Source organism: Oncorhynchus kisutch, linkage group LG13 (genome assembly GCF_002021735.2).
Source record: "Oncorhynchus kisutch isolate 150728-3 linkage group LG13, Okis_V2, whole genome shotgun sequence".
Taxonomy (NCBI): Eukaryota; Metazoa; Chordata; class Actinopteri; order Salmoniformes; family Salmonidae; genus Oncorhynchus; species Oncorhynchus kisutch.
In genome coordinates this window covers 63057750-63070480 of record NC_034186.2, presented here as the reverse complement: position 1 = coordinate 63070480, position 12731 = coordinate 63057750, and the positions used below count along the sequence as shown (strand labels likewise).

General features: G+C 44.4%; 1 protein-coding gene across 1 annotated transcript; it reads right to left on the bottom strand.

Annotated features, from left to right (window-relative positions):
- Window positions 1-326: 326 nt before the first annotated feature.
- LOC109901639 (immunoglobulin superfamily DCC subclass member 3-like) lies at window positions 327-12511 on the bottom strand. The gene is made up of 11 exons (XM_020497636.2): window positions 12184-12511; window positions 11343-11487; window positions 10992-11134; window positions 10721-10858; window positions 10234-10392; window positions 3410-3575; window positions 2989-3239; window positions 2607-2771; window positions 2118-2306; window positions 1811-1921; window positions 327-460 (listed from the first exon to the last, which is right to left on the bottom strand). The coding sequence occupies exons 1-11, from the start codon at window positions 12509-12511 to the stop codon at window positions 327-329; spliced, it is 1929 nt and encodes a 642-aa protein (XP_020353225.1).
- Window positions 12512-12731: the final 220 nt, after the last annotated feature.

The following is a 12731-nucleotide window of genomic DNA, read 5'->3' as shown; positions in this document are numbered from 1 at the left end:
ATGTGAGTGTGTATGATGTAGAATTGTGCATATTGCAGCTCCTTACCTGTGGCACTAATTCAATGACCTCGGGCATGCGGATCACCCCCTCTTTAGGTGGGCTAGCCCGCTGGTTCCTGTCTCCTCCTCGGGGCCCTGACCAGCCATCTTGGGTCCCTTTCCTGCAGAAGAAGCTGGGGAGAGAAGCATTCAAACATGGAATGAGACCCGTGTCCTCGAGTCAAAGTGACTCAATATCCAGGCAATAATAAATAAAGCAATGTAAACTAAAACCAGATTCAAAACTTATTCTTCTACCATATTACATTTGACCAAAAAGTGCTTCCTTACCTGCGGCGGTAGCCAAACATGAGGAACAGAACACAGAAGAGGATGCATGCCATGCCAGTGTGGATTCCCACCACAATGCCAGTCATGGACCCCTCGTCATCCTGTTTGCAGTTACATGGGCTCTGCCCACCTGGACAAACACACACAAAAATGGGTTTTGTTAGTGGAAAAACAATAGAGGGATAAACATACACACTCACAAATGCTCGCACAGACACGCATAAGTGCCACGACTCACACCATCTGTGGTGTCAATACAGCGATCTGCTTTAATTCTAATATAATGAGGCAAATATTGTGCACTAATTACAACCAGAAAGAGTTGAAAACAAAAGTACACAAAAAACACATTCTCTGTTCTTGTGGACTTGGCAAACATCTGTGCAGACACACACTGAGATGTTCTTTCTGTGATCTGAAAGATTAACTAAAGAGATTTATATTACATTTACCTTTTCATTATATAGCTGACGCACTTATCCAGGATGAGTATATGTTTTTACATATATCCTCTGACTAGGATTGCAAAGCTACTCGTAATTTACCAATGTAAATTTGGTAATTAACAGAAAATATGTGGCAATCTATGGTAACTTTGGAAATTTACTGTATACTTCAATAGCTTACAAAAATATATATGAATGTATAGTATTCATGTATTATATCTGTGTCCATATTGTCCATGAGTTCCTTGTAGATAGATCATATGGTTCAAGAGAAAATAGCTGAATGAATGAAAAAAGCATCTAATCAGTAATGGCATTATTTTCAACTAATTATTTTTTCTTCCAACATTGACTTTTTTCACATCTGGCACCAGTCTGACGCCAAAACATTGACAGCAAATACATATTGAAATAGTAAAATAAATAGAAGTGTGTAAAACACTAATGGTATTCACTAAGTTGATGGTTTATATTTAGGATAATGTTTTACAGCTTTGTCATTAAATATATATATATTTTTTTTTAAATCACCTTCATTATTTTACATGTGATATTGCCAGAGAGAGGGCCATCGATAACTACAGACATCTGTGATAATACCAAATATGGCCACTGGATGTCTTTTTATAAATTACATACAATTCTTGAAAGTTACCAAAATTCTTGTAGGTAACTGGTAAACTTTAAAAGTTTCCAGTAGTATACCCTCCCTTTGCAACCCTACAGGGCAGCAGGTAGCCTAGCGGTTAAGAGTGTTGGGCCAGTAACTGAAAGGTCGCTAGTTTGAATCACAGAGCCGACTAGGTGAAAAATCTGTCGATGTGCCCTTGAGCAAAGCACTGAACCCTAATTGCTCTGGATAAATTACTAAAATAAAAAAATGTACCCCCTGACACATACTGACTAGACAGCATCATTGCTCCACATTGCCACCTGGTGGAGTATGTTAGACAGTACCATTTTACACTGACAGTTACACATAGGGTCCTGATCCTAAATCAGCTTAAAGGTCCATGTTTGTGTCTCACCGGAGCTGGTCTTGGCGCTGGTACCACTCTCAGCCAGTGAAACCAGATGCTTGTTGGCAGCACCGTCCCCATTGCCGTTGTAGGCCACCAGTTGGATCTCATACACAGCAGCGGGTTCTGAAACAGAGATGGCCAGTTTGGAAAACCAACCATAGAAAGCAACACCCTAATACACAGCATTCATTCCATTTCAAAGGTCCTTTTGGTACCAGTACCGGCACTCTCCATTGTGAAAATGTCTACTTTGTTTGAGTCATTGCAATCTGAGACCCTGCAGTGACAGTGGTTAGGAGTATTCTGCCTCATCACTGACCTAGATGGGAGATGGTGTGGGTGTTGATGTGGCCGGGAAACACTTCCTGCCCCTGGAAGTTGGGCTGGGGGACCTCGCGGTAGGACAGCTTGAAGCCCTCTACCTTGCCCGACTTACTTGGCAGCTCCCAGAACACCTGCATGGCCGTCTTGTTCAGCACCTTGGTGAAGAAACTGGGAGAAATGGGTACTGTGAGGGGAGAGAGGGGAGGGACAGAGAAGATGAGTGGATTAACATACAAATTGAATTCCAAACATGAGAAGACAGATAGAGGAAAGGGAAAGAGATGAGTGAGGCTTCGGATAAACAAACAAAATGTGAAAAACTAAAACAAGGAGATCTTACAGAAACAGGAAAAGATAGAAAAGTGAGAAAAATTAAAGAGTTGGACAAATAAAAATATAGGTGCGATCGAGGAACATGAGAAATTAGGCACTCTGATATGCAACTGCTTATCTCCTCTCATTTCATGATGTCTAAATGACGTACCGCCCCCTAGTGTTGTAGCCACCACAGTGCTGGACTGCTGGCTGGCTCCCAGAGGGGAGTAAGCCTTGAGGTAGATGGAGTAGGTGGTGGCGGGCTCCAGGGTGGTGAACTCATGCTGGAAGGTGGTCTTACTGACAGCTTCCTGCAGCTCTCTGCTGTCTGGCTCTGGAAGGGACAGGAAACAGGAAGTGAGGTCATCATCTTTGCATCTTACGACAGGAAGGTATTAAAAAGAGGCAGTCTTGTGTACAACTGGAGTACTAGATACAGAAGTGTCAGCAAAAAAATATCTTCAATTCTTCATAAGAATTCCATGAAACAGCAAAAATATAAGATTCACTTTGGACAATGAAGTTGTATTATATTATAACAGCCTCCTTACCGCCCAACATGCGGATGTGCAGCACATATCCGATTATGCCGTCGGTGACCTCTGGAGCGGGCTGGACCCAGGTGAGCTGTAGGGTAGTGGGGGACAGGGCCGTGGCAGTCAGGTCCTGGGGGGCCTCGGGCAACTCCGTGGACTGGGTGAGGGCCAGGCGGGCACTGGCCTGGTTGGTGCCAGCGCTGTTCTCAGCAATACACTGGTAGATGGCCTCGTCTTCCGTGGTGATGCGCGTCACCGCCAGTGTACTGTAAAGGGGGGGTGGGGGAGGTGGGGGGCGGTATTGTTAAGAGTTGTAGTGACTAATAATGATGGTTTAATTAATATATGAATAACATTACTTAATGTTTCATTTGAATCTTATATTTGCAGATCTAAAAGTCAATCTAGATGAGTTAAAGCATACTAACTACTGTACCTGTTATTGTTGGTGAGCTTGACGTTGTCACCAGGCGTCAGGATTTTGCCGTTCTTCAGCCAGATGAGGTGAGGCTCGGGAACTCCCTGGGCCATACAGGTGAACACTGCACTGCTCCCTGCTGGTCTGGAGACAGACTGCGGCCACTGCAAAAACTCAGGAGGAGCTGGGAATAGAGAGAAAGAAAAAGAAAGAGAGTGAGCGTCTCCTATTTCGCTACGTGCTATGTAATTAATGTATGTGATGGAATGTTCCACCATCTTCTATTGTCTCAAAGTCTGCTTGGCAATATCTACATTATGTAGTTTATTTCAATTTAATTTAAATGAGAGGGGTTGGGGAGGGGGATGGATAGGGGATGAGATACTGCTTGCTATTACAGGGCTCAGTGGCTGCTTTGACTGTGCAGTGTTGCCTATGTCTTGCAATTACTATAAAGCACAGTAGAGGGCAGCATAGATGTTTCAGCAACGCAGTTGACACAGATGGACTTGATATTATTCTGACCATTCTGGTTGTGAGACTAAAATGAGAATTAGATAAACTTGCCAAAATTATGTTTTGGATAATGGACAGTGTACAAGAGATACAATCTTGATTTAAATTCTAGGGTTTACTCAATATTTTATATGCCCTGTTTGTGCTCAATTTAATATAGTTTAGGTGTCGAATGTTACTCAAAGAACTTGAAAAGGATGAAATGGCATTCTGTTCTGTATTTTATGTGGTCAGGATGAGTGTTTGCCTCTGAATCCAAATCCCCAAATAATCCACAAACAAGAAGAGCCACCACATCTCTAACGAGATAAGAACATTAAGGTCCAGACTCAGACTCCAACTGAGCATATGCCAAAACAAGGAGTCCAAAATCAAGTTCATTATCCATGACAGCAGCATCTCGTCCCCAAATTAAAGCGGCACCCCTGTCCGTCCCTCTTGTGACACCCGAGTGGAGAGGGAGACAGAGAGGGGCACAGAAGCAGTCTCTCGGCCACAATGGCATAATGTCTGTGTGCAAAAACCTGAGGCCTCGCCCCCCTCCACACGCATCTCATTGATCTACTACTTCCCCCACCCCCCTTGTAAAAATTAGCTTGCTCACAAATCCATTGTCAGGACTCTGGGAAACGCGGACCAAGAGGAGAGGGAGGTGGGGTGGGGGGTGTAGGGGTGAAGGGGCTGGGGGCATGGGGGGTTGGGGCGGCCATCAATCAATGGCAGGGATGGATTTTATTTCTAACCAGGGCGCTGGGCCTCAATCTCTTTGCATTAACAAGGGACAGGAAAATAAAAGATGACATACAAGCTGGGCCTCTAAAGCTTGTGTACCGAAAAGATAAACATAAATGCTTGGTTTAATCTTGTGGAGATTTGAGGATATTGAAGAGATATATATCTGTTAGGGTTCCCAGGGTAGCAGAACTTGGATATGACAACAAATTGTGCTAAACATTTTTATATAACCACAGGAACACGTTTAGTCTCCCTAACAGTTTTTCTTCCGTCGTCTCCCTAACAGAAATCCACCCGAGAGCAAAGCATAGGGCCAAATATTGGTAGTAAGCTGCCATAAATGGCCCTGTAGACATATCCATCAGCAACGAACTGTCCAATTCCTTATGCCTAGACTGACAGGAGTACTCCAAACAGTCTAGAATAAGTGTTTAATAAGTGTGTATTTCACTTCAGCTCCAGCAGTGTGGAGAGCTGAAATTGAGTTTGAGTAATGGTGGATCAATGCTGGATGTGTGTGAGAGCCTGGTGACAGAACGGCAGTCAGGGTCATTGTCATTCTGTTTGCAGAGAGAGCTCCCCAGCTGTCCCAGCCTGCCCCTCTGCAGAAGGGACCGAGGGGGTAGAGAAGAGGTGGAAAAGGGAGACTGTGGTTAGGGTGCAGATTTGCTGGTTTGCTCATTTGAGAGCAAAAAAGATGGCTCCCATTGTGAGAGTGAATGGGGGCTGCTCCATACTACTGCATTTGGGGGAAGGACGGGTAATGAATCTACCCTCTAGCATCCCTCTCTCCTGTGCTAGAGTGCACTTCACACTTGGGCGAGGCCATTTATTTAGAGTAGAGATGCATTCAAGCCCTGTTATTTCAATGAGGATTAGTGGTTCCTTTTGTTTCAGTGAACTAGAGGAGAAACCTGCAGTGAATGCTTTTCTTTGGGTCTGCCTGTCCGTCAGTCTAGGTGTTTGCCTACCAAAGGTGTGGCTGGACTATCTAGAGTTTTCTGTGTTCCTGTACGTTGCTGTGACTCTTATTGTATACAGCAGACTTCAGCATTCTGGTCACACACACATTTAGGTCCTCAATCATGAAAACCAAATCACGGTCGTAGATTGGTTTTCAACTGTTTCACATCATTTCTCATACAGAACTAAACCTGAAATATACTGAACCATCCAGAAATATACTGAATGTGCTTCCCTCTCTGTAAACCTTATTGCAGTGTCTTCAGAGCAATACAATGAGTTGACCATGACCATGGCTAAAATCGAACACAACTTCCATCAGGGCAAAGTTCACGACACATAGGTCCCAATCAAACACCTCATGGCAATTGTGAATTGTCCTATCTTCCCTGGAATATTATGCACATTTTCAGAAGGTGTGAATGAAAAGTAACTCTCAGCTTTCCCTATGCATGAGGATGCTAACCAAAAGCCATGGGAATGGCGTGTAGGCATACACATAGATGTCCCTTAGAATAAGCTGTTTTGCAAACACACAATGGCTGTCATGTCCCTTTGTGTCCTGAGCCCTTCTGTGTGTCTGACTGGCACTCGTGGCCTCTGTCCCCTGAACTTGGCCTTGCCTGTGTCTGTCGCCTGCAGCTGTGACAAAGACAAGTGTCCCCACAGGCCAGGGAGGTGGAGCGAGGACCGTCTCGCTGCTCTATCAAGGCCTGCCAATCATAGGCCTATAACAACAAAAAACCCATCAAAGCCCCACCCCCTACCACTAAAACTAAAACCCCACCCCCAACCATCTCACGCATAATTTCCTTAGGGCCTGCAGGGAGAGGGTCAGGGGTGAGAGATCAGAGGTGATCCCTCACTCTGGCACGATTACTCTGCTCCCCCTCCTCCTGCACTTGGGCTTTGCTAGCACTGTCTGTTTTATTCTGTTTCTATATCTTGTTATCTTTTTTCAGTTCTCTGTTTTACAATTTCTTCTGAATCTGTTCTCCCTATATCTCTCTTTTTCTCTCGGTCAACCTCAATCTCTCGGTCAACCTTAGGATCTTAATTTGAGCACCATGTTGCAGAAAAACTTGTTTTCTAATTTATTATTTTAATCGTCCCTTACTCTACCTCTCTCTGCTTCCCTGTACATTATATCTCCCCTTGTTGTCTATGAGTGTGTACAGTATATCTCTCCTTACTGTCTATGAGTGTGTACAGTATATCTCTCCTTGTTGTCTATGAGTGTGTACAGTATATCTCCCCTTGTTGTCTATGAGTGTGTACAGTATATCTCCCCTTGTTGTCTATGAGTGTGTACAGTATATCTCTCCTTACTGTCTATGAGTGTGTACAGTATATCTCCCCTTGCTGTCTATGAGTGTGTACAGTATATCTCTCCTTGTTGTCTATGAGTGTGTACAGTATATCTCTCATTGCTATCTATGAGTGTGTACAGTATATCTCTCCTTGCTGTCTATGAGTGTGTACAGTATATCTCTCATTGCTATCTATGAGTGTGTACAGTATATCTCTCCTTGCTGTCTATGAGTGTGTATAGTATATCTCTCATTGCTATCTATGAGTGTGTACAGTATATCTCTCCTTACTGTCTATGAGTGTGTACAGTATATCTCTCCTTACTGTCTATGAGTGTGTACAGTATATCTCTCCTTGCTGTCTATGAGTGTGTACAGTATATCTCTATTTGCTGTCTATGAGTGTGTACAGTATATCTCTCCTTGCTGTCTATGAGTGTGTACAGTATATCTCTCCTTGCTGTCTATGAGTGTGTACAGTATATCTCTCCTTACTGTCTATGAGTGTGTACAGTATATCTCTCCTTGCTGTCTATGAGTGTGTACAGTATATCTCTATTTGCTGTCTATGAGTGTGTACAGTATATCTCTCCTTGCTGTCTATGAGTGTGTACAGTATATCTCTCCTTGCTGTCTATGAGTGTGTACAGTATATCTCTATTTGCTGTCTATGAGTGTGTACAGTATATCTCTCATTGCTATCTATGAGTGTGTACAGTATATCTCTCCTTGCTGTCTATGAGTGTGTACAGTATATCTCCCCTTGCTGTCTATGAGTGTGTACAGTATATCTCTCCTTGTTGTCTATGAGTGTGTACAGTATATCTCTCCTTGCTGTCTATGAGTGTGTACAGTATATCTCCCCTTGCTGTCTATGAGTGTGTACAGTATATCTCTCCTTGCTGTCTATGAGTGTGTACAGTATATCTCTCCTTGCTGTCTATGAGTGTGTACAGTGTATCTCCCCTTGCTGTCTATGAGTGTGTACAGTATATCTCTCCTTGCTGTCTATGAGTGTGTACAATATATCTCTCCTTGTTGTCTATGAGTGTGTACAATATATCTCTCCTTGTTGTCTATGAGTGTGTACAGTATATCTCTCCTTGTTGTCTATGAGTGTGTACAGTATATCTCTCCTTGCTGTCTATGAGTGTGTACAGTATATCTCTCCTTGCTGTCTATGAGTGTGTACAATATATCTCTCCTTGTTGTCTATGAGTGTGTACAGTATATCTCTCCTTGCTGTCTATGAGTGTGTACAGTATATCTCTCCTTACTGTCTATGAGTGTGTACAGTATATCTCTCCTTGCTGTCTATGAGTGTATACAGTATATCTCTCCTTGCTGTCTATGAGTGTGTACAATATACTGCAATACTACTCCATTTCTGTATACCTTTGTTTCCCTTCTCTCTTGTGTTTAGTGTATGTGTACATGTCCCACTATCTCTATATTTGTCCATCTTTCTCTCTCTCTCTGTCTCTTTCTCTTCCCCACAGATGGTGATTATGCAGCCATTGTCTGACTGTGGCTTGCATCTGTCCTGGTCAGGTGGTCCCCTGGAGCAGCCAATTTATGACCCCCAGCAGCCAGCACCCCAAATTAGTTTGGGGGTGGGGGGCAGGAGGCAGACGCAACCAGGGAGATGAGGTCTGAAAAGGCATCCCATAATATGCAAAGCCAGACCAGACTTCATAAGACCGAAAAGGTCTGCAGAAGGTAAAGGCTGGTCAAGTTCAAGTAGAATCAGTGAACTTAGGAGATTTTCAGGCACATTGAGGCATATGGTATTTGACATGAGATATCAAGGGATTGAGTAAACTAGAATTAATATGGTATGCTTTATTGATGTTAGATTTGGGTATAGCCTGAATCCCTGATATAGATGGTATTAACATTATGGACTGGATTTTTGTTATCTACCCCCCACATTAACTGTATGAGTCGGTTTTAGAAAGAGCAGCAATTTTATCCACACTGTAACATACACACATGTGTTGATCAAGTTATGAAAAAGCAAGGGAAACTAAACCGATTCATATCTGTATATGAACGCTGACTGCAATTGTACTCCTCCAAACCTATTGATGGTTTGACCTCTTTGTTTTCAAATGAAGTTATGCTCTTTGTGCCTTTTCCAACGTCAATCAATAAATGAATGAATACATTCACCAAGCACAATAAGGGTGCTAGCCAGATCCTGATTTTGAAAGACACAGAAAGCAGATATTGATTGATTGAGTTGGGTGGCGAGGACAAGCAGACAAACTCAGCCATTAACACCAGCTACCAGTATACATTTACAAATGTGTGTACTATCGTGCCATTTGGCAGTGTATTACTGACGTACAGGAAAGTATCACCTGACTAAACACTCCAACTATGAACACACACTCACTCTGAAACTCACATTTGAGTGTGTTTGTGTTTGAGTGTTACTCTGAGTTTATATTTATGTAGGCATAATTGTGAGTTGAATCCAAGGGATGAACCACCATTAAGATGCTATAGTATAAAACAAGGTATTATGAGCTAAAATAGGTAGAGCAGAGAGGTAGAATTACACATAAAGCCTCGTTGAAGTAGAGGGAGGGTCATTTCAGCAATAAACGGTATCTCCTCCTTCATCTTTGTCCAGCTGGAGCCCAATGCCAATAGAACATGTTGGCCAACAGCAGAACACTAAGGCCCCGTGCCAGGAGGTCAAAGGTGACCAGAATAGTTGGGGGATGTCAGTTCACCCTTAAGGTCATGGTCAAATCTACCAAAGGTTAATATATTCTGACCTTCCTAAAATAACCCCACCATCCTCCATCCTGCTTATTACCTCTCTCCCTCCATCTCCCCATCCCTCCCCCACACTCCTCTATCTTTACCCCCCAAAACAGAGCCCTGGGAGAGCCAGGTGCTCCCCTGAGGGAGACTTGAGATGAATTTCCAAATGGACCCCCAGACCCAACTCCCTTAGGCTCTTCTGTAGATCTGGAAAGACCACATAGGTTTCAAAAATATGCTAATAGCATCACCTTGTCTCTTGAGTGGCTGGGTGGAATGTCTGACATGTTTTTTCTACCTATCCACTCATTTCAGATATACAGAAGTGTTTTCTGGGTAGGGGCTAGGGGGGCATTTAGCATAGGCCTGGGAGGCACCGGTCTATTGAGGTGATGGTTGAGTGCTTTCCTGGAGGCTGGTAATGGTGGGTGGGAGATCTGAAAAGTGCTGTATCAACAAAGCCAATATTGCATTGTGTGTATTTGGGGTTTGAGGGTTAATACTAGTGTGTTTGGTGTGAGATTGATGGGTACCACGACTCACCCTGCACCACCAGTCTGCCCAGCGCAGTACGCCTCATTCTGGTCCCAGGGCGGTTGGCAGAGCACACGTACACCCCAGAGTGTTGCAGGTTGGCATCTGAGATCATCAGGTTCCCCGTACCCAGCACCTGGATACCCTCCACCCCGATGGAGCGTCCGTCTGGAGGAGAAGAGAGAGATAATGCAAAAGTGGGAGTGTTAGAGTGCTGAAAGTCTCATCTGTAGCAAACATGGATGATCTATTTAGCACAGAACTACTCAACAATATTAAGGCAGCATTCAGTCAATGTTCAACTACCAAGGCCACATTGACGTCTTATATCATGTGTATGGTTGCTGTCACTTCTGTAAGAAGTGGTTAGCGATAACAAATTGATGTTACGAGACAATACTCTCTGTGGTATAATCATTTGGTCTTGGGTTTGGACAGTGATGTAGGTTGTGTGAGAGGGAACAGTGATGTAGAGTGAGAGGGAGCAGAACCCTACCCAGCCGACTCCAGGACACGATGGGTCGAGGGTTGCCAGTGGCGATGCACTCCAAGATGGCAGTCTGGTGCACAGTGATGGTCAGGTTCTGAGGACCCGACAGAATCACTGGCTCCTTGTAGATCCGTGGAGCTGCCACTGTAGAGACAAAAAGAGAGAGAGAGAAGATAGGAAATGGTGACAAAGTAAAAATACAGATATCAGTAAATACACAAACAGATTTTTGTTATTAGCAGATATGATCTCTGACACATACATACTCAGAGAGGACAGCTTCTCTTACCAGTGACAGTGAGCTGGGCCTCGTGGCTGTAGCGAGTGTTAGCGATATTGGTGGCTACGCAGCGATACACACCACTGTCAGCCCACCTTACACCGGTTATCTGCAGGATCCCTGTGGGCAGGATGGTGTACCTGAATAAAGGAAAGGAGAATTATAGTGTGTGTGTGTGTGTGTGTGTGTGTGTGTGTGTGTGTGTGTGTGTGTGTGTGTGTGTGTGTGTGTGTGTGTGTGTGTGTGTGTGTGTGTGTGTGTGTGTGTGTGTGTTTGTGTGTGTGTGTGTGTGTGTGTGTGTGTGTGTGTGTGTGTGTGTGTGTGTGTGTGTGTGTACCCATGTGTTACCTGTTATCATCAGTATTCACAGCGGTTCTATTTTTCTCCCAGGAGATGCTGGCCTCTGGGATTCCGTTCACCTGGCAGGTCAGTCTGGCAACGCCACCCTCATCCACCGACTTGGACTCTGGGTGTGTGTGGAACTTAGGGAGAGCTGTGTGTGAGAGAAAATAGTCATGTCCAAGACGGTTTTCAATGTCCTAGAACCCGAAAAACAACAAAGTCCCTGGAGACAGGTCTTTCTGATAGGCTTAGAGCAACTGCGTTTTTCTTAAAGGAAAGTGAATCACCATGGTAACCCCTTTCCCTAAGGGGAGAACCACCAATCCTTCCAATAGCCATAATTCTGCTGGTTTACCCAAAATCCCCTCACCTCCCAACCCCCAACCACCCACTTCTGGTTTTATTTGGCCAGAGGGAGGGGTCAGGGGATTGAGTGAATGAAAGGTTGTCCACTCAGTGGGGTGTTTAGAGTGGGGGGAGGTGCTGTGGTTATTAATGTTCAGTCCCAACTGGGGACAGATAATGGAGGAAGGGGTGGGAAGGAAGGATTAAAGCAGTCAGGTATGATTTAAAGGCACAATGTGCAGTATCAAATGAATGAACACACATAAAGAATGTCTTGACCAGCATGGGAGCCGGTTTATGTGAGATGCTATGTTCACTTCAATGGCTTGCTAGCCATTTCAAAGAGTTTACATATAACTTCTGCATGCCATGTAATGTGTCACACATGACTCTTACAGTATACCGTATGTGTATCATCTGTCTTATGTATGACTACTAATGTGTGTGTGAGCACTCCAATATGTATATGTGCCTGCGCGTGTCTGTGGTGTGTGTAACTTACATGCCAGCTGAACCCTGGCCTTGCGGCTGATCAACATGCCATAGTGGTTCTGGGCAGCACAGTCATACTCCCCAGCGTCCGTCTCATTGCTCTCTCTCCTCTTCTGGAAGCTCTTGATCAGGAGAGTTCCGTTGGCCAACACGCTAGCCTTCGGCCCGGTGGGAACAGGCACTCCGTTGTGCCGCCACATCACAGAGATAGGCCCCTCCCCTTCCACCTGGCAGTCCAGCATCAGGGGCCGATCACGCACGGCGATGACATCATTGGGCTCCTTCAAGAAGGCCAGCTCAGAGGCTCTGCCCAACACTGGGTGAGAGAAGAGGAGCATGGGAGGTCAGGTACTGCTGAAGTTCTCCTCCATTCAGATGATGATAAGGATGATGATGATGGAGGTAAGAGGGCTGATGTAGATGACAAGGGTCATCCTCAGGACAGAATGGAGCATCTGATGATGATGATGATGGTGGTGATGGAGTTGATGATGAAGAAGAGGATAATGATGGAAGTAAGAGGGCTGTTGAAAAATGACAATGATAAAGATGAGAATG

What these genes read in the sequence shown, in the direction of transcription:
- LOC109901639 (XM_020497636.2), bottom strand. Translation starts at nt 12,511, where the DNA reads ATGCTCCTCTTCTCTCACCCAGTGTTGGGCAGAGCCTCTGAGCTGGCC. An exon ending in GGCCAGGGTTCAGCTGGCAT is followed by an intron (nt 11,488 to 12,183) that starts GTAAGTTACACA and finishes TCTCACACACAG; the next exon opens with CTCTCCCTAAGTTCCACACA. An exon ending in CGTGTCCTGGAGTCGGCTGG is followed by an intron (nt 10,393 to 10,720) that starts GTAGGGTTCTGC and finishes CTTCTCCTCCAG; the next exon opens with ACGGACGCTCCATCGGGGTG.